General features: G+C 41.9%; 2 protein-coding genes across 3 annotated transcripts; both read right to left on the reverse strand.

Annotated features, from left to right (window-relative positions):
• Nucleotides 1-396: 396 nt before the first annotated feature.
• On the reverse strand, nt 397-19,629 carry si:dkey-43k4.5 (potassium voltage-gated channel subfamily S member 2). Of its 2 annotated transcripts, XM_061728481.1 has the most exons (10): nt 19,417-19,629; nt 12,513-12,691; nt 12,244-12,377; nt 10,874-11,038; nt 10,610-10,781; nt 9,648-9,731; nt 9,377-9,538; nt 7,866-7,949; nt 2,539-2,631; nt 397-1,205 (listed from the first exon to the last, which is right to left on the reverse strand). In XM_061728481.1, exons 2-10 carry the CDS (start codon nt 12,681-12,683, stop codon nt 753-755), a joined length of 1,518 nt encoding a protein of 505 aa, XP_061584465.1. In that variant the 5' UTR covers nt 12,684-12,691; nt 19,417-19,629; the 3' UTR covers nt 397-752. The 2 variants fall into 2 exon arrangements, with proteins under 2 accessions (XP_061584465.1, XP_061584466.1); XM_061728482.1 differs by lacking the exon at nt 2,539-2,631.
• On the reverse strand, nt 17,925-26,495 carry LOC133449125 (odorant receptor 131-2-like). The gene is made up of 5 exons (XM_061728255.1): nt 26,395-26,495; nt 25,883-26,021; nt 24,139-24,564; nt 22,974-23,213; nt 17,925-18,179 (listed from the first exon to the last, which is right to left on the reverse strand). Exons 1-5 carry the CDS (start codon nt 26,475-26,477, stop codon nt 17,925-17,927), a joined length of 1,143 nt encoding a protein of 380 aa, XP_061584239.1. The 5' UTR covers nt 26,478-26,495.
• Nucleotides 26,496-26,499: the final 4 nt, after the last annotated feature.

Here is a 26,499-nt window from a genome sequence, read left to right on the forward strand (position 1 = left end):
TCCAAAGAGCAGTGTGCTACGTAGTGAGTATGAGGAGACTGTAGGCAGAATTATTAGGGGCAGTTCGAGAATGAATGAAGGGGCAGCACCGCTGGGATTTACAGACCCCGGTATTTTTGTCTGACCTCAAGAACTGAATAGAAGAGTCTACCAATCAATGAGAGCATTTTACTTTGGGAGGAATTATCTGCTTGTGGGAAGAACAAAACAAGTGTCGGTGGGGTTTTGTTACGTTTGCAGAGTGACGTATGAAAACCTGGAAAACTGCAATCAAACTGAATCTTCTCCAAAAACCGTCTAAATACGAATATTAGTCCAGAGACATCGATGAGATGTTTCCTCTAAATGTGACATCCTTCTTTTCATCCACAAATACAGTATTCACAGTTTTCCATTGTATTTTTATTCACTTTATTACATAAGTGTGCATGCTATTTGAGTTCAGCTCAGTTCTTCTGCTCTAATTGCTTTTATCAGGTTGTTACGGTTCAATACGAGAACAAAACTCCAACTAAAGTACAGCTCGTGAATCTGGCCTGAAGCACCAACCCTACGTCTGGTCAGAGCTTTGGTGGCGGCCATCAATCACGGATGTTTGAAGACGCTCACGCTCAGAAGCCGCAGTTTCAGTTTCTCTGTTTTGGGCGGTTTTGATTTAGATGTTGGTCAAATATGAACCAGACCAAGATCGGATCTTTAGTCTTTAGCCTCCATGTAGAGGTCGTGAACGCCCACCAGCCCACCAGCCATCTTCACAGCTGATACGGACCCTTCTTTCTCATTATCGATGCGTAGGACGGATGCTCCACGTAACTGTAGTTTATCACGCCTCCTTCATTCTCATAGTTTATATCATCCTCCTCTATGTCATCGATGTCGTCGTCCTCCTCGTACTGGCTGTCCCCGCCCGACTCCTCGTCCTCCTCCTCGTCCTCCTCCGGCTCGTTCTCGCAGCTCATCCTCATCCTCTTGAGGTTGTTGTTCCTCACCGACGCCTCCAGAGCCTTCTGCCGCCGGTAGAAGTGGGAGAACTTATTGAAGATGATGGTAATGGGCAGCGCCACCACCAGGGTGCCGCCCAGGATGCAGCCGCTCGCCGCCAGCTTCCCGGCCACCGTGACGGGCACCACGTCGCCGTAACCCACCGTGGTCATGCTGACCGTCCCCCACCACCAGCAGGCAGGGATGGTGTCCAGACCCACGTCCTGCAAACAGAGAGACGCTCTCAGCGTTATACGTTACCCTCGGTCTCACGCCGCTGCAGGTCGTTCACAAGGAAAGGATCGTCGTTTTGAAAAGGAGAATTTGGGTCGTATGCGTTTTTTTTTTTTTTTTTTTTTTTAGTTTTTTCAAAGCTCAACGAAAGAGCTTTTGAAATTTTCACCTCACTGGGAACCAGAACAGTCGAGGAGGTTAAGTCACGTTTACAGGACTGTTTTAAAACTTGTTAGGTCCCTTTCTGGTGCCTTTCTCATCTTCTCTCTCATCTTCTCTCTCATCTTCTCTCTCATCTTCTCTCTCATCTTTTCTTTCATCTTCTCTTTCATCTTCTCTACCCTAATGAACTATGTTGAGTCTATTGGTTCTCGTCATGTCCGCTGAAGCTCTGTGAACTAGCTTCATCACTGGGGATTGTGTGAAATAAGTGAGTCGTCTCCTTTTATTTTTGGCCTAAACCGGTAAAAAAAATAACCCGACATGCCTTCAAATGAAATAAAAAAAAGAAATATTTTTAAAGTCCAGCCATTCCCAGGACAAAACTAAGTTGCAAACTTCAGTGAGATGAGAATCGAAGCTTTTGCGCAACAGTCTTTGGATCAACATCACCGCCTCACTCCCGCTCCTACCTCCTCCGAAGAGTTTAAAAAAACTGAGAAATGCCATGCAGTCGGCCACTTCAGTCCTCCTCTATCCTGCTATTCTGCCCTTCTGTGCTGTGTGAAGAGCATGAAGGCGGAACGTCTCTGCTCCACCTCTGTACCGCCTCGGGAGGTCGTACCAGAGCCGTAACAGGGACGAAACGGCTGCTGTGTTAACTGGCAATGAAGACACAAGGATGGCTGCTAAACATCAATAGAGGATGAAATCAGGCCCCGTTACAAGCTCCGTCACTCGACTTGGGGCGTTATCTACGGGTCAAGCCCCGTTGCCGTGCTTGGCAGCCTGCAGGAGCCTCCACCAGCGTTTTTAGTGAAACCAAACCAGTAAAACCAACGGTGACCAGAGGCGTTGGGTACTTCATGTCACTGTGGATTGTCAAGTAGAAGAAAGAGACCGTTTTCAGCTGTAATAGTGTATGAAAGCACACACTGGGGAGGGAATATGGGAATATTGTGCCTTCGTTGGATCACTTGGGATGCACAGCCGGAGCATGGATGCAGAATTTAGCAACAATCGCTGTGTGAAATAACTCACAGTGACTTTCTTCACACTGTCCTACAAAAGACTCTAAAATCAGAGGTTGATGGATAGTACGCATCTAGAAATGGATGAGTGACTTTAAACAGTTTGTGGACACATCATGAATTTAGTGTTTACCTCCTCACATTCAGCGGTGTAAGCGATTCCAGAGAAGACGGAGACTCCTACGCCCAGGTAGAGCAGCAGTATGCCGACCTCGCGGTAGCTGTGCTGCAGACACAACATCAGGAGCATCACCAATCCCCTCCAGCAGAAGAGCCGTTCCTCTAAAATATCTCAATGTTTATAGCATAACATCCAATTTTATGATCTGTCACCAAAACGTAAATCAATACTTTAATAAGCTACTCTTTATGGTATTTTTGAGTTTTCTGGAACGGTTTAAGAATGAAAATGCCTTTTCCTCCCCTGGACAGGGGGGCGGTACTTCTGCACCGAGTGAGAAGCTTTCTTGAAGTTTCAGCAGAAGTGATATAAAAGTAATGAAGAGGTAAAATGAGATCTGGACCAAACTGTAATTCAGTCTCCCTCCTGGGACTCCAGGAACAACAGATAAGAAGAAAATAAATCGTCTTCAGTCGATTCAGTCGGCTAAAAATAGCACCTGGACTCTTAACAATCCCTCCCTGCATTAACGCTGCCCTCACCATTAAATATTACAGATGAATTAGTGTCATGCTTTTGCTTTCCTCTGTGGGAGGAAGGTAAAAATAATTTAGAGCTTACAGGCTGAGAGTTTAGCTGCATCATCATACTCATTAGTTCTGCAGCAAAGGGATGAGAACTGAGACGATGAGTTCGACTCATTTCTTCCGTCTGGTTAGTTCCCAAACGTCTAAAATCAGGCAGGTTTACAACAACGCAGATGTTTTACACAATAAATACAACCAATAAAAACAACTTATGATGTTAGAAAATAGATCAGACTTATCTTCGGTTTAGATTTGAAAACATCCACAAAACTACAATTACTGTAATTGATTGGCATATCAAGAGATTACAGATTACAGACTTTTTTCATGATCCCAATGTATTTTAACCAAAGTTTGTCACAAACATTTCATTAAGAACCTTAAAGAAATAATTAATAAATACTTAAGAAACTTAATTCTATTTTAATTTGTCTTAAAGAAACACAGCTGGAATTTTAACATTTGACTTTTCTACGACTTATGTTTCTTTAGATTTGAACCACAATGTTTGACTCTGTTACCTAATTTAAACACAACATACTGCATAATGTTCCTGAGACCCTCAAAGTTACGTCAATGGTTCATTAAATGAACTAATATAAACAGGCCGACAGGACCCGATGGAAAGAAGTGACATCTAGGATCTCGACGACAGATGAAGGATGATGATGATGATAAACAGATCAGTGGTACTCGTAACGCTACAGTTATAGTTTCTTTCTCTAATCTCTGCTACTTCAGGATCTATTTTAGAGCCAAATTAACATACAAAAACTAATTTCTAACAAAGTAAAAAAAAAAAACACTTGTAGAAGACTATTTTGCTGGTTAAAATTGGTATGAAATAAAATGGTAAAAATTATATTTAAGAACATTTTTCTTGCAACGATATTCTTGCTTAAAATAAAACAATTTTGACTCGATTTATTAGGCTTATTTCTGGGGGGTTGTTTTTGAAGGGTGTGTTTGAAATGTGTTTTTTTTATTTTATTTTACCTTTATCTGTGCAGTTTCTACAGTATTTTGATCAACTCTTGTTTGAAATGTGCTACACAAATAAAACTGGACTTGACTAGAATTTCTTCAATTTCAAAAAAGATTTCATGTTATTCTGGCCAGATCCTCCCCACCCCATCTGGTGCCCCGCCCAGGACTGTGTGCATGTTTTTGTGAGGGTAGCTCACATTAGCTACCAAGGGAGAACATGCAAAGTCCACACACCCTGTCATGGGGGAACTAACACGCACTTCAGCGCCCACAGCGTCCCCGGCAGGAATCGAACCCAGGACCTTCTTGCTGTGAGACGGCTGCACTACCAGCTGCGCCAACGTGCCCTGTCAAAGCAATCTTTCTTGCTTGAATTATTCCTGGACTTTATTTACTTACCCAGGATATTCATTCAGGACATTTAACCAGCACTAACAGACGTGTGCGCATCGTCCTGTCCTTAAGTCCCTTCATCAGCTTCTCGTCCTTTATAGAATTGATTTTGAGCTTTTGATATTTTTAAAGCTATTAATGGCCTTACACCCTTGTATTTATCTGAGCTTTTAACTGTCCATAATCCCGGTAGAGTTCTGAGGTCAACCAGTGAGCTTTTGCTGGAAGTCCTGAGGTCCAAATATAAACATTGAGGTGACCAAGCCTCCTCCGTTGCCCCCCGAGGCTCTGGAAGAAGCTCCCGCCGAGATGCAGTTTATTTCTGACCTCGTCATCTTTAAATCTAGTCTAAAAACCACCTATTTATTACAGCTTGTAATACCTAGTGACACTGGGATGACACTTTTATCTTATTACATTTTGCTCTATTTTATTGTTTTGTTGATTTATTGCTTGTGATTGTTCTTATTTATTTTCCTTTTTATATATTACTTGCTGTAAAGCACTTTGGCACACGGAAAGGCTGTTAAAGCTGTAAAGTGCTGTATAAATAAAGTACATTACATTACTTTACATACAAAATGTTTGGTGCATATAAAATATAAAATATTTTCTCTACCTTGCTGGTGGCTGTAAATGTTCGGTGAACTGCACTGTTGCCTCACAGCTACAAGGTTCTTGGGATGGATTGATGGATGGATGTATGGAAGGATGAATTTACTACACCAAACTGAGATATTCTAGCATCAAGCAGTATTTTAGATGGGATATAATCTGAAGCTTTTTCATTTTGTCATGTTTTGACTTCAGTGTTTTCACATCAGTTGATAATCAGTCTAATCAAAATTCGACTCTTATGCCTGCTGACACATCAGAGCGTTTATTAATATGTTTCTGCATCGTAGATGGAGACATACAGCGACAAATCCAGTAAATTTACAACATTCACGAAGCATAACATCTTATTTAAGCCAATGACGTGTCTGTTTTCATTACAGCTGATGTCTGCAGATAATTCTCTCTTCATCATGCAGGTGGAAAAACAAACCTTCAACATTACAGACCGCAACGTGAGCTGCTGCAGAATATGCAGACCTGCAGATCTAATAAAACCCAGAAGCAACGGTACAGCAGACTAATTCAGCACCTATACTGTAGCTACAATATCTCTGCTGCTGATACACCTCCTACGACGATGCTCAGAGCAAAGGCTCAAGACATAAGCACGTGCTTTAAACAAACAGAGAAACCCTTCAGAGATCAACAAGACGTGATGTGTAAATGTTGGCTTCTCATAATCAAACAAGATAAAACGTCTTATTTACAAAACAGCACTATAAATGCATAGTTTCACGTTATAATCCGTCATTGTATTGGCAATTAAGTGGGCGGAGAAAAGGCCCCTAAAACTCAAGAGAAGAAAAAAACAACACATGGCGTAAATGTGTTGTAGAGTTGCACATTTATAGACTATATCATCGATATTATAGGTTTATGATGGGTTTAAAGCCCAAGAACACGCGCAAGAATAAAAGAGGAATTTCTTTTAAAACTTTAGTCCATCAGAGTTGAACTTTTTCCAAATTATTTACAGTTTTTCTATGATAATGAACCCACACGAGGTGTTTCACAGGCAAGAAGTCGAGCGAGAGCTGAAATAAAAAGTTTAACACAGAAGGAAGCTTAAGAACAGGCAGAAACACCCATAATTGGATCTCACGTAGCTTCACAATAATTGCAGAACTGTGCAGAAATGCTCGAACAAGAGTCTCCCTGTTCCATTTATTCAGATGCAGCTAATGAGGGTGCAAGCACATTCCTGCCACGTCTCTCTGCTGCTCCACTGATGGATGCGGCTCTCCTGCAGGATCATTACCACAGCGCATTTAGTGCAGGAACATCAAATGCACGTTTATTCTTTTTATTGTGTTCTCGGCACACGCGGCGCGTTTAAACAGATCACTTGTACTGCTGTTCAGTCTCTGAAGCAAAGCTGCAGCTCTGCAGCCCAACACTAAGCTCGCTGAGCTGCATCCACCGGCCCGGCATGTGGAAGGTCTGAAATGCCCACAATTATCTTGTGTCACTGAAACTCGAGTGAACAACCTGAACAGGAACAAAGTCACTGCTGCAACTTACAAAACTTAAAAATGTTTAAATCAATCAACAATGGGAACTTTACTATCAGTTTGAAAAAGACGTGGAGGTTCAGCCCCCTCCTATGATGCTCTTGTTTGGTCTCTTACTCCGTCACTCTCTCATTTCCTCTTCCATCATTATTTTCTTTAGCCTTCTACTGGCTTTTATGGCGGCGCCATAAATCGATACACACTTGCTGCAAAAGACCTTCGGGAGTCGAGCCAAAAGTTACTTTCTCTGGTTTTAGCTGGCGGCAGGGATGTGAGACAGTAAGATCAAGACGACGCTTCTCTAAGAGTGAGCAAATGTTCCTTCAGATGAAACTGAAACTAAGTGCTGCTTCACCGTAGCCATAGTAGTAAATTGGTCCCTCGAATACCTGCAGATGTCCTGACTTTTGCTGATCACTTACGATCCTCGTTTCTGGGTGAAAACCAGGGAGACTGACTGTAATGAGTCAAAATAAAGTCTGAGAATACTCGAAGCCCTCAGGAACGAGCTCTGACTTAAAACAGAACTCACATGACCCACAATTTTATGGTTTCTTTTCTGGTTTAATTTGCTCTTCTAATGTTGATCTTAGTATTTGTTACTGTTTTTAATTCATAAACAGCTAATCCTAGGTGTATTTTTGGTAAAAGTCATGAGAAACACTGCGTTGACGGCCATTTTTTTTTTTTTGTTCAACAGACATGGAACTAGAAAGGCCTGAAAAAAGTATCTTGAGATTTTAACAAACTTTATAGTGACTGTTATCTGCATAACCTGTTGACGAGTTAACCTCTTAAATGCCAACGCAACTGAACGTATCCCTGGCAATGTGAGCCTTTATAAAAAATACCGACACTAATCGTGTCTGATGGTGTAAATTTTGTTTTGTTTTTGTTTTCTGGCTCTCAATCGTTTTGAGGTTTTTTTTTTTAAACTTCTCAAACCTTTCAGCTCTCAAGCAGAAGCTCAAAACCTTTTGAATATCACGAAAATCCAAGGATTTCCTGAAAAAACTGCGTAACGTTGCCTCTCCCATCCCTGAACGTGCGTCACATACCAGATAAGATATCTTAACAATCCATCAACTTCAACCTGATACGTCTACGGAAAGGTCAACAGACTGAAACATCTAAAAAGACAAATCAATGTTCTTGTTTCCTGTCGCTGGTTAATGTCGCCGTTTGTCAGAAAGTCAAGTGTTGCATAATTCAGTGCGCAGAAGCACCCGGGGTCCCGACTCACCCGAAGCGTTGCCCCCAGCGAGCGCAGGCCTGTAGAGTGTCGGGCCAGTTTCAGAACCCTGAAGATCCTCATTAACCGGAACACCTGGGAAGAAGAGGCGGGCTGTGACTCTGCACCACACCTACACATCAGCAGCTGTCGCCATGGAGACGCCTTACAGTTTCCAACATGCTCCTAGATTAACAAAATCAGTTCAGTCTCAATGAGCGTGTCTCCATCATCGGACCAGAGCTGTATCTGCCAACTTTTAGTGGATATACATAACATCAAAAATATTTTAAAAAGTATCAAAATAATAATAAAAAAAATGTTAAAATATTCTACAGTAAAAATCTTTTTTTTTTCATCCAGTTCATCCCGTCTGATGAACTCGGGGCTGACCCTGGACGGGTCGCCGACCGTTAAACAGATGTTTCGGGGGGGAGAACCTGGAGGAAAACCCGGCCAGGCACAGGGAGAACATGCAAACTGCACACAGACAGTCTGCAGGTGAGATTCAAACTAAAAACCTTCCTGCGGGACGATGCTGAGAACCACCTCGTGGCTCCGCTGACGTGTGTGATGTGTTAAAACCCCCGTGAACATTTCAGCCTGCAACGTTCCACCCTAACAAGACAGCCAGAGATGTTAACAGCCTGATTGTCTGATGCTTATCAGAATCTGTCAAGATAGTCAGAAAACAGCAACCTTGTGACCTTGTGATTTCAGGAAAATTGATTTTTAACAACAGAACTAACCCACGACAAATTACCAGACTGATTCATATACAATAATGGAGAATTCCCTGAGAATTTCATGAGGTCTTAATGAAAGATCTGTGACAGGTTTCGGTCATACGACCACAGAGACCCGGTGAAAAAGCCTCCCTCTCAAAGCACCAGGTTTCAGAGGGCAGAGTCAGACACCCCACTTTGAAACCATTCCTCTTGCAAAGTGCACCTATTTAAATCATAAGATAACATTACACCCTTTCTAAGTATGCCAAATGCAGCATGATATGAATTTAGGTGGAGATAAAGATGGGAAGCTGGTTCTAATGTAATCCGAGTGTGTGATGTTGGCACTCTGCAAATATGAACAGCTCACTGAAGGATGTCCTTGAGACGGGTGGTCCTAAAAATCTTTTTTATTCCTCATTTTTCCCCCTTAATTCAAGACCCATGTCATGTTAAATGGAAGGCAACTAAAACTAATGTTCCCTGCTGGTAATGTCCCCGCCTGGAACAACAGCTTGCTGCAGAATGCCATCTTTAATATGTTTAACAAACTAATTAAAATGCAAATGAACAGGCGTTAGTTATGGGACTGAAACTAAAATCTTCTGGCTGAAAGTTGTTTAACTTCTTCTCTCATCATCCCTTTAGCTAAAGATAGATTTTTGTTGGCTATTTAAAGTCCTCACTTGGCAAGACGTAACTGTAGGTCAACACAGAGATGAATGCAGCCAAGAGATCCTGAACAGGAGGGAAGCAGGTACAGATAACAAAACAATGTCATCTTTCTCCTCTAACCTGTACGAGTCGTCCCACGTTTCCCAGTTCAGACTCTGAACCCAGAGTCACGTCAAAGGCCAGGGTGATGTAGATGGGGACCACAGACACCATGTCGATAATGTTGAGCGGGTGGTGAAAGAACTTCTTCCTGTTTGGTGCAAGCAGCAGCCGCGTCACGACCTCAAAGAGATCAGAGATACTCAGGTCTTTGTTTTTCACGTGCAAACATCTTTTATGGTCACAGACATCGACTCGTCGGATCAGAGATCTGCTGAAACTGCTTCCTCACCTCAAAGGTGAACCAGCAGGTGCAGAACACCTCCAGAGCCTGCATGGTCGGGTCCTCCACCAACTTTCCATCAGAGTCAAAAGTCTATGAAACAAGGAGGAGAAACATCTGTGCTCACTGCTTTTAACCCATTTTCATCGTTTCATAAGCAGCAGATCTGGCATAAAAACATCTGGGATGACTGAACTGCAGTCTGTCATAAATGCTTTTCTTTTTAAAATTTAATCAATAAGCGTTTTCCTCTTTTGTTATTGGTCTGCAACCTCCCACAAACCCAGATCTGAAATTTCAATTTTTTCTGAAATTACCCCGTTGCTACGGGTCAGCAACGTTAAATTTGGACGCGGAGCAGTGTGGCACATGACGGAGTGTTGTTCCTGCGGCTCACTTAGAACATCCTACACTTGCGTTTCACAGGTTTTGGTCCATTATCCTCATTTTCTTCCTTTGCATATAGTTTTTTTAGTATTGTTTTCGTTTAGTTTTTGGGAGTGAGGTAATGAGATGCTTGCATCATTACATCTTATTTTGACTTTGAGTCACATGCTAAAACACCAACCGTATTCATATATTTGACACAAAACTTTACTGTGCAACAAAGAAGCCTTATTTCAACCTTGTCCGGAGGCAGCACCTACATCTCCAGGCTCGGAGGCTCCAGCGATGGACCACCAGGCCGCTGAACTGCGTATTGTGTTCAGAAAACTCTGTATTTTAGATTAATTTGGGAAAAGGGATTAAATAAGCTTCAGATCAAAGATGGAAAAGACTACCCAGAGTCACTCTCCCAACTTTTTCTGCGCTACAAAAGTAAAATGTGATGGATCTAAGGTGGATTTAATAATTTTTTTTAAATTAATTTGTGTTCCTGATGTCATGAAGTGATTTTCAGAAGCCAATATCAGACCCAGTTAAAGGCTCTCTCCTGAAAGCCCCCCTCAGTAACATCTCTGCAAACTGACCTGATACTCTGGGATGCTGTTAATGCACATGATGGAGATGGATGTGAGCACCACCCCGATGGACAGCAGGCTGAACAGCTTGCTGGGGATGGAGTAACCTGGGTTCTCCAGCGTCAGCCACAGGCACTTCCTGATGTTGCCGTAACGCACCTCCTGGAAATGCTGCATGTCCCTGCGAGGCGGGAGGAAGACGTTTTAACGGCGGTAAACCGAGATGGATCCGAAGTCCTTCACGCTCCGCCTGAGGGCGCCGGGTTCATTCACCTGTGTAAGTCAGATATCTCATCCACAGATGTGTCCACGCTGCTCACGTCGCTCTCGTCGTCCCAGTGGCGATGCCGGCTGCTCTCCAACTTGCGGTCGTGGTAGCGGTAACTACAGCACGTGTCGAGGAAGAACTCATTGATGCCCCAGTACTCGATCTCCTGACTGAAACAGCAGCCACATCATGTTGGGTTACTAAAAGTTTCAGAATCAGTTTCTGGCTCACTGAAGAGATACTGCAGCACCAGAGGTGGACAGAGTACTCGACCCCAGTACTTGAGTAAGAGTACAAATACTACTGGTCAAAATTGACTCTGTTACAAGTAAAAGTAGCTCAGTCAAAATATTACTCGAGTAAGAGTAGAAAAGTACTTGCTTTTAAAGGTACTTAAGTATCCAAAAGTAAATGCTTTTAAATTTACTTTAAGTAAAAGTAAGAGTAAGAGTAAGAGTACATTTCTTATTTTCCACATCAGTAAATTACTATATTTTTTCTAAATTAATTGTTAATTAATTGTTGTTGAAAGCAGAGAGGTGGTTCTGCTTCGGCAGACACAATAAACATTTGAAAATAAATGTCTGTGGTTTTTCTGTGCCCTCGTTTTTTACTCGGTCGAACTCAAACATTGAGTTAAGATACGGCCAAGGATTTTGTGAAAGTCCCTGCTCCGAGTCCGGTTCATTATCAGACTCAGACGACTCAGCGGATTGTCTTTCTTCTCCTGACGCAGGCGTAGCCGTTGTTGCGTCTATGTCTTGACTTGTTGCGGCTCTGTCTTGACAAACGCAGGTTACTTTGGCGGTATCGTTTTGAGGAGGCTTGACGTATTTCTGCTTTACGTACATCCCAGTGGAGAGCGTGCACTGTGATAGGTCTCCTCCTTTGACAAAAACAGCTTGTGTCCAATAGGATTTTAGGTAAGAAGAAAAAAGAGCAGACCTGAAAGTAACGAGTACTTTTTTAGCCTTCCTAGACATTTACTCGAGTAAAAGTAAAAATATTTGTCTTGGAAATGTATTCAAGTAAGAGTAATAAGTACCAAAGGAATCTAATACTCAAGTAAAGTACAAATCCTCTTGATATGTAATTAAGTACAGTACTCAAGTAAATTTACTCCATTACTGTCCACCACTGTGCAGCACAGAAACAACAGTTTAGCGACTCTCTTAGATCCACAAATGTACTGCAGGAGGTAGAATAGCTTAGTTAAGGCAGCCGGAAAAGCTTTCAAAGCAACAACTCCACCTTTGTTTTAAACATGAGGAATGAGTTAAGCTTTGCAGAACATGACAAACAGATGTAGTTGATGTAAAACCTCTCTGTGAGGGATAAAGATGCTTTTACACATGAGACGAAGTGAGAAACAGACCTGAATGAGAAGACACACAGCTCCTCCATCACGTGAAGTTTTCCGGTCTGATAAAAGTTGAGGACATAAGGGAACAAGCCAGGATTGCGGTCGAAATAAAACTCCTTCTGCTGCACGTCGTAGTCGTCGCACACCTGCAGGAACGGGCGGGCGGGACAGGAGGGTGAGGTTGAAAACACGATTTAGAGAAAGGTAAAACTCAAAAGGGAGGATGGAGAAAACAAAGCATCTCAGTACCAAATAAGGCCAAGCAAGTATCTGGGACCCACCTGCAGGATGTCCTCCTCTGAATCACACGCCAGCAGTTTCCCCAGTCGGGTGTCGGGGAACTTCCTCAGTGTGCTGGAGCAGAGGCTTCTCTTCAGACCGCCTACGTTCACGTGGACCAGACCCTCGTCAGGGTCCGGGTGGACCCAGCTGGGCAGACTCTCCTTCACCATGGTGACGTCTGTTGACTCGGTGGAGATGCAAAAGGGATGGCACGAGGTTCCAGTTAGATATCTTAGTTTGGTTGTACAGAAAAAACGCTGGAGCATCGACCAAAGTAGATCTTTCCATTATTTCTGATCATGTATGGTCTACCTCTGGAGGTGGTCTCCTTTTCACTTGTGATTTCATGTTGATCCTGAAAGGATGATATAAATGGTCTATGCTTATACACACTTATATAAAAACTTTATTCAAAGAGTCGTTGTAGAGGTTTATTTCTTTGGGCAGGAAGGATAGAGGTTAAATGGATCTCCTGTAGAGATCTGAAGGACCCCCTGTATCGGTAGAGGTCTGGAGGATCTCCTGTAGCGATCTCAAATATCTCCTGTAGCAGTGCAAAAGATTTCCTGTTGCAGTCCAAAGGATGTCCTGTCATGGTTTTGGTATTTAGTTCCTGTTTTATTTTGAAACCCGGGTCTTTGTGTGTTAGTTCTGTCTTGACTTCCCTTGTTCCCATCTGCCCTGATTGTCTGCACCTGTGTCTTGTCAAGACGTCTGTGTATATCTTGTCTTGTATTTCCCTTGCTCCCTGCTGGTCCGTTTCTTTTCCTTTTTCAAGTTTTATTCTCGTGATTAGCTCTTGTGTTTTTTTGCCGGTCCTGCTTTCCATCGCTTTTGTTTTTTGTTTATTTAATAATTCACCTTTTTTGCAACTTGGGTCCCTACAACCACCACTCCGTGACATGTCCTGTAGTGGTCTGAAGGATCTCCTGTAGCGGTCCGACGGATGTCCTCAACTCAACTCAATCTTTATTTATAGAGCACAGTTTAAAACAACCTAGGTTGACAAAAGTGCTGTACAGGTAAAAACAGCTTAATAAAATGCATATATAGCAAAGATAAAATAAATAGAATAAGATATGTACAGAATACAATGAAATAAGAAATAATATCTCCTATAGGGGTCTTTGTGGCAGCGAATCTGAATACACCTCTGACAAAAGACACTCTGTCTCTGAATCACTGTGCTGTGAAGAAGATGCTCAGGGTTGTCTTCTTCAGTTTCTGAAGTATCCTTCTTCACACGATCATCTCCAGAGGCCCCAGAACAGTTCCCAGAACTTCTGGGAGCTTCAGCTCCTTTAAGTCCCTAGCTCTGATGCTGCTCCACCAAAAGATGACTACAGATGTGACTGAACTCTCCACAACAGACTTATAGAAACGCTGAAGGATCTAAGCTTCCTCAAGAAGTAAAGTCTGAACTGTGCTTCCTTATAAACAGCATCAGCGTTGTATCTCCAGTCCATTCTGCTGTCCAGGTGAACACCGAGGTATTTCTACTCCTCCATCACCGCCACTTCTTCTACCATGATAGAAAACTATTCAACTCAATCCTGGCTGTCCTAAGACCCACAATCATCTCCTTTGTCTTGTTTGCATTCAAGATGAGATGCTTGTTCCCACACCATGCCACAAAACGCACCACCATTTCTTTGCACCCAGTCTCTTTTCCATCACTGATACATCCCACAATTGCAGAGTGATCGGAGTATTTCTACAGATGACAGGACTCTGACTTGTACTGGAGTTCTGAGGTGTACATCGTGAAGAGGAATGGTGAGAGTACAGATCCCTGTGGTGCTCCTGACCACCTGCTCAGACACACAACCATTCAGTCTCACCACGTGTGGTCTGTTTGTCAGGTAGCCAGTAATCCAGGTGATTGTGAAGGCGTCCACCTGTGTCTTCTGGAGATTCTTACGTAGTAATGCAGGTTGGATGGTGTTAAACCCACTGGAGAAATGGAAGAACGTGATCCTCACAGTGCTGCAGTTTTGTCCAGGTGACTGTTGGCTGGTTAAAGCAGGTCCATGATGTCATCCTCAACTCCAACCCCACGACCATGAGCAAACTGTAGTGGGTCCTGGGAGGTGTTTGTTGGATTATATTTAGGTGGGCCAATATGATGTGAGATGTTCGTGTTACAGGTCTACAGAAAAGATGACAGGATGTCTTCCACTGCACTGGAACCGTCTCCTGGCTCAGGCTGAGGTTGAAGAGGTGCTGCAGAATCCCACACAGATGGTCCAGATAGGCGTTCAGGACTCTGGGCCTGACACCATCCAGATCTCAGCCTTGTTCCTGTTCAGACTCTCCAGTTGTGTCTTCACCTGACTACTAGAGCCAGACCGGCAGGAAGTGGAGGGGGTTTCCTGATGTGGTCGGACACAACGACAGAGCAGCACCTTGTAGGAACTTGTAGGATATGAGGTTAAAATCAGGTCTTCTGTGTGTAAACCTTCTACTTCATAAATAATTTACACACATTTTGAATTCATTCGAAGTTGTTCCGGGTTTCCAGGTTCAACTTCAGGTTGAACAGGTTCCAGGTACTTTATGGGCTCCACATCTTCCCAGGAGTCCTGCCTCTTCCTCCCTATTTTTGTTTTATGTTTTAGATTGCTATTATTATTATTATTATTATTATTATTTTAAGAGCCTTGTTTAACTATTTCCCTCACATGGCATCAATTATTAGTTCCACAGTCTCAGAGCCAGATCACAACATATTAAAAAGTAATAAAGTTATTATTACCATCCAGTATCTTATTATTTTCTCTCCAGATTTTTCCACAAAACTGTGAAGCTTCTTCTATAAATCCAAATTAGTCAAACATAATAAAAACAGCCGTTTCAGATGAACAAATGAGCAGATTAAAGAAGATTCTCCATCATGATATATATTTGATATATATTTGTCACTTTTGCAGCCGTGTGTTTGAGTCAAAGAAATAAATAATGGACGGAAAAATGCATAAAAACACTTTTATCTGAAAAAGCAACGAAAAGGAGACGCAGAAGGAAGTTAAGTTTCATGAAGACAAATCTTATGTTTCTCTGTCGTTCCGAGCCTCAGATCTGCTTCTTCACATCACTTTTGTAAAGCCGTATTTATTCATTTATCTACGTATGTAGTGCAGATTCAGTTACACGAGAGCTGCTTTATATAAACCGGCCACAGTCGTCTGCCGAGGGTTCGAGTGTCAGTGGAGTGAAATAAAAAGAATCAGCTCACTTTGTACTACGACTCATACAGAGCTGCTGTCGTTCCATTCATCGGTTCTAATTCACAAACGCACGAATTCTAGTATTTTCTGACGTCTCACTGGATTTCTTTTGTTCTGTAATCTTCTGAAAATAGCTCCTGACAAACAGTTCTTTTGCTCAGTGCTCAGCTTTTTAATGGAATGGATTCATCTTGTAAGTGAGGAGTTTTTGCAACTACATGAGAGAAGGAGGACAAATAACAGCCTATGACTTTATTTTGTGCATCATCAATCTCACTGGACCCGCGGACGTTTTGACTTTCAGCGTACAGCGCTCCGGCATCCTCCTGAATCCCGGCCAGGATGTGACTCAGATTTCGTCCTCTCCTCTTCTCCTGCGTCTCCCTTTCCTCAAACTGACTCAGCAATCAACAGAAAAAGAAAAATGAAACCTTGTGAAGAGTTTCTGACTAGATTTATTTTGTCCTCAAAATGTTTGAGCTTCTTTTTTCCTGTGATGTTGGCAGTCGAGCTTCCATCTGCTCGGCTAAATGCACTTCTGAGACCGGACGTCCAGACGCTAACTGGATGCACCGGGCATCGTCATGTTGACAAGAAAACACAGCGTGGACTGGTCCACAGCCAGAAGGCTCCTACTGGACCTTAAATCTTCCCATGTCTAATAGTTTATGTATGAAACTTATGAAAACATTCATTATAATTGTGAAATTTAGTTGAGACTTTTGCTCCAAAGCTCTTTAACTTTTGCACAGACTCATATCCGGCACTTTACAAACCTCATTGTACATTTCTGTCTATACTTTTTACCTATCCTAAGTTCCTAAGTCACTTTTGTACAGACTCACCCGGCACTTTAAAACCTCATTTTGTACATTTCTGGTCTACATTTTATTTTACTGTTTATACTTTTTATTGTTTATACATTTCATTTTATTTTATCTCTTATATATTTGTTTTTATATTTGTATTGTGTTGCACCAATCCCCAAAACAAATTCCTCGTGTGAAAACTTGGCAATAAACCCTTTTCTGATTCTGATTCTGATTCTGATTCTGATTTACCTCTCTTGACACTAACTATGGTTGAGAAAAAGAAAAAGAAAACACTTATGGAAGCAGCCAAAACTCCCACACGGGCTCATTTACTGTAGTTTAAACACACACACACACACACACACAGAAACTACACTATGACATCACTCAGGAGGTGAATTAATGATAAAGTTCATGTCAAACTTTTAATCCAGGTGTCGCTCAGGTTTGTCTTTTCTTGACTAGCACATGTTTTTATATATGTTAACACCACTGGCAGGAGAAAGCGGTTCTCGTCAGCTCGTGAAAATGCTGGTTTCATATATCGCTTAGCAACAAGTGAAGTATCGGGGAATAAAGATGGTATGTGGAGCGTAATACCAGCAACTGCCTTCAACAGCAACACTTTTAGACTTCACAGCTCATTGTATGTTAGAGTTGTCTCCTTTCTCATCTGGCCAGCAGCTCCTGGTGTGAATTTCCAAACCTCACCCCGTCGAGACTGAGGGCATCCATTTAGAGGCGTCGGTAAGTGCCTCGCTGCAGGTGAAGTGGGTCTGTAATGTAATGCCCCGATGTTAGAGAGTCTCTGATTGCATAGAGTGGGAAACGGCCCCAGGATCCCCGGACCAGTACGGGCCTAATGAGGGCGTAATGGCGCTTTAACCGCAGCAGTCGGACTTCATCTGCTCCTCGGTCTTTCAGCGTCTCCCTGCTGGTATCTAATCAGGTTCTTCACCGATTTATGGTCACGTGGTTTGGCGATTGGTAACTAAGGCAGCTGAAATCCACCGTGTTAAGAGTTGTGTTTGCAGGTAACTTTGTTTGCATTTTAACAAAGTGAGTTGTTCTGTATTTGTTTTTAGTTTGGTGTTTTCCTTTGGTTCTGTGGGCTTCTAACTTCTTTCATCACGTTTATTCTCTGTGGGCATCTTGTATTTCCCTTTAATCATTTAGTTAACTTTCCATCAAGATTCCGTATTAACTGTGTGGATTATTAACAAGTAAACAATGCAAAACAAGGTCTTTCCTTCTCATCTTCAGTACTTAACCTGATTAAAAGATTCTGGAGGAATCTCTGCACAGGACAAGGCTAAAAATCAAACGTGGATGCTGTGATCGGCATTAAAAACACACAAGTGTGTGGCGGAAATCACTGCAAGAACTGGTCCACCTGCAGGAACTGGTCTGCCTGCAGGAACTGGTCTGTCTGCAGGAACTGGTTTGCCTGCAGGAACTGGTTTGCCTGCAGGAACTGGTTTGCCTGCAGGAACTGGTTTGCCTGCAGGAACTGGCTTCCCTGCAGGAACTGGTCCACCTGCAGGAACTGGTCTGCCTGCAGGAACTGGTCTGCCTGCAGGAACTGGTTTGTCTGCAGGAACTGGTTTCCCTGCACGAACTGGTTTGCCTGCAGCCCAGACCTTTCACCACGTAAAGAACAAGACATTTGCTGAATCTAAAATTACAACAAACAAGATGGGACTATTAAGCAGTTTGAGTCTTATATCAGACAGAACTGGGACAATAATCCCAACAACTGGTTTCCTCAGGTACCAGATGTTTCTGGACTGTTAAAAGAAGAAGGGATGCTGCAGAGTGGTTAACATCACTGCAGCGAACCTCAGATAAGTTGGGACTTATCTGAGGTTCGCTGCAGCCTTTTTTAAAAAATGGTACACTTCCTTTTAGCAATTTTAAGCATTTTATATGTTTTCTATGTTTAATTATATTAAAAAAAATATAATTTATCACATTTAAAAATCCTTGTATTTTGCTTTTATTCATACTTTACACTGTGGGCCAACTTAAAAAAAATAAAAATAGGGTTTTAGTTTCTGGAATTAAAACACTGATTCCTTTCTGGTTAACTTTGAGAACATATTGTTAAACCCGTTGTTGAAATGTACATAAACCTGAGCTTCTGGTCACATTTCCCTGCATTCGTACATCCCAGAAAGAAACGTAAAAGTTATTGAAACTGTTAAAATAAAGAGAAAAAAATATCTACTATGATTTTAAGGTCTTTTTAATCTATTCGGTTGTTTGATCATTTGGACATTCACACCGTCTAGCAGCGGTTTTGCCTAGTTTTGCCGCATAAAATCAATATAAAAATGACTGGTGTTCATTTTTTTTCTTCAGTATTTATCTCTTTTGTTAAAGTAAATAAATACAACTTTCCTCTTGTAAAATATAACCAACGTATGCCAGAAGTTTGATTTTTGGATAAAAGGACTTGTTTCATAGCAGCAGTGTATTAAAACGAGCATCGCTTTGCTTTAATATTCACCTCTGCAAAGGTCAAATGTCATTAATGAGTGAGAGTAATCACACAGGGTCCACGCTGGGCTCTCGGGGGGCTGCACATGGTGCACACACAGAAATAAAGTTGATCTATAATTCAACACACATTGGTAGAGAAATGCAGCTACAACAACAATTTGTAGCTGACTGAAACAAACTCATGAAATGAGGCGATCATTTTGGAAAACGTTCATTGAGTTCACTCATTTCCACGTAACCAACGATAATTACTACATTCTCACACCAGATTAAATTTAGATTGAATAAACTGCCTGGTGGCACTGCAGAGCTTTAAAGTGCGCGCAGGAAACAACATTATAATGAGTTTTATGGCGACGTACCTGTAAGTTCTGTCACGACCGTCCTTCATCACCAGATGAACATTCACCCCATGGTGCTTTGGCAAGTTTTACGCTTCCATGTGAAACAATGTGGATTCAACTTTCTGACGGAATGATGGGTTATTCTTGTTGAAAAGCGTAACCTTGTCTGTTCCTGCAATAATAAAGTGGTGAAGACGAACCAGTCAGCTGTAACATCGCGTAACATCTGAACTAATACGAGCCGAGCCTGAATTATGGTTCCGCGTTAACTCGACGCAGAACCCCTGCCGTAGGTTACGGCGTAAGGTACGCGGCGACGCGCGCCGTACGGTTCGCGTCGCTGCGTAGCCCATGGCGTAGGCTCTGCGTTGGTGCAACGCGGAACCATAAATCAGACTTCGGTCGTCGCTCTCAGAGACGATCTTCGGCTTTTTCCGTCAATTTCCCGAAATAGAACGAAACTCTCACGAAGAAACACCTTTAATGTTGCCTCGCCCTTCATGTCTTTCGTCTAATTTTAGGTTCGATGGCGGCACCCAGTGGCCAATTTGAAGCGATATTAAAAATTGAACATTTTTTAAATGTATTTTTAATTGTCTTTTGTTGGTGGTCTTAATTAAATCATTTTGCATTTGAATAACCAAGTAACGAACTCATGATTAGTCCAGCTTCTAAACAAGTTGTTAAAATCCCAATATAGAAATTGACCATGAAACTGGAGTTAAAATAATATACAAAAATAAACTTTAACGTCTAAATAAACTTTGAAATGAAATACAAGTCATTCCCATAGAAAGTTTTGATCAGGTATTTTAAATAACGGATTTCACAAAACTTGGACAAAAGTTCCAGTTTCCACATTTTGTATAAATTGACTTATATTGGATGATTAACCTTTGAAAGTCAATTCATTTTCGTTTCTGTGCTGAGTTGGGAAGCTGAGCCCCGTTGATACATCTGTCATGATGATGGCGCCCTCTTGTGGTCAGTATTAAGCTCTACACATCAACTCAGGCATATGGAAATGTCACAGGTTTAATACATCTGATATTGTTGATACTATTTAGGAAATGTTGCTCTTCAATTGAGAATTGACTATAAACATTTTTTTTCTGAAGTGCAGAAATTCTGGACTTAGTGAGAAACATCAACCATTTCTTCATTTGAAGTTTCTCTCTTTTAATCATCCAGCCTGAGCTGCCTTTTCATACACTGGCCATCAAGAGTTTTTCAGTAAGAGCATTTTCATCCATAGTGTTCACTTCCTTCTGAATACCATGACTTTTATGGTTTCTTTAAGACCCTGGTGCTTTAGTGTAACATCCATTTCTGAAATCAGAGCTCAGCTCAGCACTCAGAAAATGCCATGACAAGTATGTGCAGTGACAGCTTTTTATTTTGTAAAGACTGTGAGGATCAAAGAGTGGAAGATGAAAATAAAAAGGAGGACCTGAAGAAACAGAAAAATACAGACTATTTTTATCTGACACTTGCCTCTAAAGTATTTTTTTATTTTTTTACTTCTTTCTCTTTTTAAGTCTCATTTGGAGCAGGAATCCTCAGAGGAACATCTAGATGTTTGTCCTTCAGGGATGCAGCTCAGACAAAGCTGCCACTTAAACATATTTAATATGTAAATGTTAAATATTAAAGCTGGAAAACCAACGTGTTCTTAGACCTTATCATGAAAAGTGACCAAATATACATCTTATCATGGTGTATATCTTATTTAGATAACTCATATTAAGGGGTTACAAATATAGGAAGAAAAAAGGTTAAAAAAAGAGAAAAAAGAAAAAAGGAAGAGTTGATGTTGGACGAGACGAGAGGTGTTGGGCCTTATTGAAAATCTTTTTTTTTTTAAACAATACTTGTTGCTGAGATGTTTCAAAATTCACAAAAAATATTTCCCCAAAAGATTTACAAACTCTTTTTCCATTTGATCTGTTTTATTACATCCTTTATGAACAGTACCTCTGTGAAACATATCTGCAACATTTGGTAAAAGGAATGTCCAACAATGCGACTTTAGATTTTAATAAGTAAAGTCACATGTACGATTATGTGTCAGTCTACATCAGATCGTCACCTTTCAAAACAAAAAGCGCTCCAGAACAAGAACGCACTGCTGCGGGCCTGAGGTTTGCCAAAGAGAACATTATCGGTCCTCTTGGCCATCAGGACAATACTTTAAAACATAATCCCAGGGAAGTTTGGTGGAAGGACTGTGATGATGTGGGTGTGGCCTCAGATCTGGACTTGCCATAATCAAGGAGCATCATTTTGAATTTTAGTCAAATATCCGACAGCAGGGGGTTTAGTTTGGTCCTAGAGGTCATTGTCCTGCATGCTTCCCAGCTTGAGCATGCCTGATTCAAATGAATGCGTCACTACAACATTGGTGCAGATCCAGAGACAAGCTGATGGCGGTCACTTCGTTTGAGTCAGGAAAGCATCTGAGACAGACATGTCAAACTCGAGGCCTGCAAGCCAAATGCAGCCAACACCTCATTTTATCTGCCGCACGAGAACATGGAAAGATACGTCCAACTATTTTCTGTCGTGAAGTCACGCATTAACCATACGTCCCTGCAATATGTCTTGATTTCCTTGCCTGTGCTACGGCGCCATCTATCCACTGAATGTCTCAAATAGTAGTTCCTGCAACGGTTTTGTGGTTCAATCAATAAATTTGAAACAAAAATGTCCAAGAAAAAACATTTGAAGAAGAGGGAAGGCAGTTAAAGATAGAAGAGACGCAAAAACATGTTTCTAGAGTTTTGTACAGGTGAAGTGTCTGTCACATCTCTACAATAGTCATTTATTCATGTCTTTTATCGGTAGAAAGATGATCGTGTAATATAACTAAAAAGAAAATCCGATGGTGTACATTTATTTAGTCTTAAAGTTGTGGAGCAACCGGCACTTTGACACTAACTGTAATCCTGATGTGGTGCAGGATGAAACAGAGTCTTAACCCCCTGGTCTAAAACATGCAGACCTCGAGGGCCGGACCTGGAGACCCCTGTTCCACACGATAATGCCAGGGATGCTGGGTAATGCTTCAGGATCTAACTGAGCGTTTGGGATCACCTGATCAGGGCCTGCACTTTAAACACACAGGGATGCTGGAATGATCTGTGGAGCGCCGTTAGAGATCAGCGCTCAGAGGTCAGAGGTCAGAGGTCAGAGGTTTCCCCCGAAGGTTCTCCAGGTCCGGTCCAGACCTGTATGTTAACCTACTTTCCTTTTTTTCCCCTCTCTTTTTTTAAATCAGCAAATTTTACAATGTTTGACCCCTTTTCGAGGAGTTTTTCAATCATAAGAAACGATGGACTTTAAAAACCAGAAGATACGTGAAGTTTGATATGTTTAAATGTATTTATTACAAAAGTTTTATTCTTAAAAATGAATCATTATATAAGACGAAACATTCACCAGTTACATGTTTACCTTATATAAGACCAGGAATCCAGAAGAAAGTCATGCAACGGGACAATTCATACTGAATTCATACTGAGTGAAGATGGAGATCTCTGTGCACCAGAGTCCGGCAGGACTGCAGGTCATTTCACCGGCAGGTTCATCTTCAGTAGTGCCGGACCGACCCGGCGACCCCGACAAGACAGGTACCGGATCCAGTACTTCCTGAACAGCTCGTCCCGGAAACCGTAGATGACGGGGCTCAGGAAACGAGGGATGATGTAGACGAGCAGGAAGAAGATGTAGCGGATCTCGAGGCTCAGCCGGGGGAAGAGAGAGATGAGAGCGGCCTGAAGCGACGGCACCACGAAGGCCAGCATGCACAGCAGCAGCTGAACACAGGGAAACACAATCAGGGCACCGGACTGGAAACACTGAAACGTCCAGCTTCCCTCTTCACATGCAGGAGGGACCCGGTCGGGGTTTTACCTGATGAACCCTTCCTCTGGCTCGGAGCATCACAGATATAAGGGAATAATCATAGCTTTAAAGGAGGCAAAGTTGGAAAACTTTCCTGGATTTAATGAAACATCTGCTTCAGTGTATTGTCGATGGTCGTGACACCTAGGGTTGCCAACTTCCTGAAAAATAAATAAGGGACACCTCATCGGCAGGGCCTTCACCCTTCCTGGCGTGGTGAATTTTTTTAGCCCCTTCTTTTTGTGAGTGAAACGATTTTTTAACTATTTGACTTGAACCTGAATTGAATTAGATGCATATTTTTGAATGCCATGAACACATGGAAAACAAATTATTATCCAGCAATTCACTTTAATACAACATAACAAAATGAACTGCATAAAATAAGTATCTTTCTTAAACAGAAACCTGTCCTGCTTAACTTAAAATTGTATAAATTCATATAAAACAATAGAAAGAAAGCAGAACATCCATTATGTTATAGTGCAATAACAAAAGTGCAAACAAAGTCTGTAGAAAACTTGTAAACATATTTGTGCCTCAAAGGCCATGACTGTAGGCTACAGTTGTAGTAAAACAGAAAAAAATAACTTATGAACTCAACAGCTCAATGCCATTTCCCATTGGTATTTTATGACTATTTTTTGACTCTCACAGTAATACGGGACAAAGTTTGTCCCTTTTCAGCTCAGTACGGGATGCGTACTTTAGTTTATAAATACGGGACAATGCCGTTTTTCATGGGACGGTTGGCAACCATAGTGACGCTGCTACCCAACAGTGGCTATTCCTAGTTAATATCTTTCATGTGGTTGTGTGACGTCCTGCGAGCCCCACCTGCACACCATGGAGCAGCACGGTGTTCCTGGCTCTCCTCACCGAGGCCAGGCCGGCGGAGGCGGCCCGGGCCGCCAGCATGATCCTACAGTAGGTGTAGAGCAGCGTCAGGGCCACGAAGGACAGGTACGCCCCATCGAACACGCAGTTCTTGTAGTAGATGGTGGGGTCTCGAAAGAGAAGCGAGTGGTCGCAGAAAATGTCGGTGTGGAAGAAACCCAGAGGCTCCTTGACCAGGGTGATGAGGAGGTCCGTGATGGGAGGCGCCGCGCTGAGGACCAGGATGACGGCGACGAGGACGAGGGTGCGCTGGATGGTGCACATCTGGCCGTAGTGCAGCGGGAAGCAGATGGAGACGAAGCGCTCCACGGCCATGCCGGCCAGGATGAGAGGGGTGGAGCGGGTGGTGAAGACGGCCGTCAGCACCTCAGGGGGGAGCACGGAGACACGAAACACGTCTGTAGAACCTGGTTTTCACTTCAATTCAATTCAATTTTATTTATATAGCATCTAATACAACAAAAGTTGTCTCTAGGCGCTTTCCAGAGACCCAGAACATGACCCCCGAGCAATTATTACATAAACAATGGCAGGTAAAAACTCTCCTAGTGGGAGAAAAACCTTAAGCCAAACAGTGACAAGGAAAAACTCCCCTTCAGGAGGGAAGAAACCTGGACCAGGACCTGATCATAAGGGGGTTCCCTCCTGCTGAAGGCCAGACCGGGGGGGTCGGGGGCAGACACCAACTCATCTTCTCGTTAAAGACATTTAAAGACATTTAAACACATGAACACACCTGGATAACGAGTCACAAACCCTTTTCATTCCCTACATGACGTAAACTCTGACTTATTGGTGTAAGTTGTGATTCACTTCACTCTTCATGAGATCCAATAATTTGCATTTAAAGGAAAAAGATGCTCCAGATTAAGCTCCAGACCACAGAAAATCATCTTAGTCAAATTAATCAGCCCAATTAGTAGAGATTTTTTTTGTTAAATATTTGATTTGTCCAACTCTTGAGTTAAAGTTATAATTATAGTAGTTTTAAATTTTTTATAGTTTTTATTTTTATTTAATTTTTCAGTGTCTTTGGTTATTTTGGTTTAACAAGCATTGTTTTAGTTGTAGTTTGGAACTTGGCTAGTTTTAGTTTTTGAGGTTTTGGCTTACAGATATTGATTTAAAAAAAAAAAAATCTAGGTTGAAGGAATCCTCTCAAACTTGCCACATAATACTGAAAAATCTTTATTCTTTCTTAAATTAAACATAAAAAACAAGGCACGAAACAAACATGACGATAATAAAAGTTAATCTCATCTGCAGTTAGCTTTGCTTTGTTAATCCTACTTTTTATTTAGTTTTTGTTTTGTAAAAAACGTATATATTTCTTTCTTTGTTTGTATAAAAGACTTTCAAGATAATGCTATTTTTGCATATTTAGTTATTTTTAAATTATGATGTCTTACCATGCCATGATAAACAAAGAAAACTCACAAATTGCTTTCAAAGAAAAATACGTTTTCAAAGGTTAGACCATCAGCTACACTGATTAAAAAAACTCAGTGTGCTTAATCTTCTTCAGTATATTTAGTAGTGGACCGTGACACCATCTTCTTATCTTCTAGGATTTTAGGATTTTTAAATATTTTAGCGCTATAGCACCAGACAGTCAGCGGCTGCAGAAGGCCGGGGTGATGATGTCTGGTGGTGGTGAAGCCGCTGCAGCGGGGCAGGAACTCACCAGAGGGCAGCAGACTGAGGCGTGGATCTTCCTGAAGATGTAGCTGACCACATACAGAGCCGTCACCAAGGTCAGCTGCAGGGCATCGTTCACCACCATGCTGATGAACATGACGTAGCGAGGATTTTCGTAGAAGAGACTAGGGTCAAAGACAGAGAGCTGAGAGAGATGGACACTCGTGTTTGTAAGTGTTAAAGGTGGCAGCTCATCAATATTCTCCTCTTTGAATGATTTACTTCAACATAAAAAACTGCAGAATTTTACATCAAAGTGAAACAGAAGAAGATAAAAGTGCGTTATCTATAAGGATCTATGTGAAGGAAAAGATTTTGTGGAAAATGATTTTGATATTTAAAGAAATATTTCTCTTAAAGCTAAAAGCTTGTTTTACATTTTCTCTTTAGTCACCTCATCCTGGATGTGCAACATTCATATCAACGTAGCTTTGGCTGAATATATGAGAGGTTTGCATCTATTGCCGTGTGAGCAGGCGGGAGTCCAGACACGCGTACCTGTGTCGCAGAAACGTGTGCACCATACTGATGTTGATGATGCTGAGGGCCAGCCACACCAACATGGCCATTATGTTCTTCATCAGAGCGTTGGAGAAGCTGTCT

The sequence above is a fragment of the Cololabis saira genome, chromosome 8 (assembly GCF_033807715.1).
Source record: "Cololabis saira isolate AMF1-May2022 chromosome 8, fColSai1.1, whole genome shotgun sequence".
Taxonomy (NCBI): Eukaryota; Metazoa; Chordata; class Actinopteri; order Beloniformes; family Belonidae; genus Cololabis; species Cololabis saira.

What these genes read in the sequence shown, in the direction of transcription:
- LOC133449125 (XM_061728255.1), bottom strand. Translation starts at nt 26,477, where the DNA reads ATGAAGAACATAATGGCCATGTTGGTGTGGCTGGCCCTCAGCATCATC. An exon ending in CACACGTTTCTGCGACACAG is followed by an intron (nt 26,022 to 26,394) that starts GTACGCGTGTCT and finishes CTTTGACCCTAG; the next exon opens with TCTCTTCTACGAAAATCCTC. An exon ending in CCTCAGTCTGCTGCCCTCTG is followed by an intron (nt 24,565 to 25,882) that starts GTGAGTTCCTGC and finishes CTCCCCCCTGAG; the next exon opens with GTGCTGACGGCCGTCTTCAC.
- si:dkey-43k4.5 (XM_061728481.1), bottom strand. Translation starts at nt 12,683, where the DNA reads ATGGTGAAGGAGAGTCTGCCCAGCTGGGTCCACCCGGACCCTGACGAG. An exon ending in CAGAGGAGGACATCCTGCAG is followed by an intron (nt 12,378 to 12,512) that starts GTGGGTCCCAGA and finishes CCGTTCCTGCAG; the next exon opens with GTGTGCGACGACTACGACGT. An exon ending in ACACCGCTGAATGTGAGGAG is followed by an intron (nt 1,206 to 2,538) that starts GTAAACACTAAA and finishes CTCTGTTTGCAG; the next exon opens with GACGTGGGTCTGGACACCAT.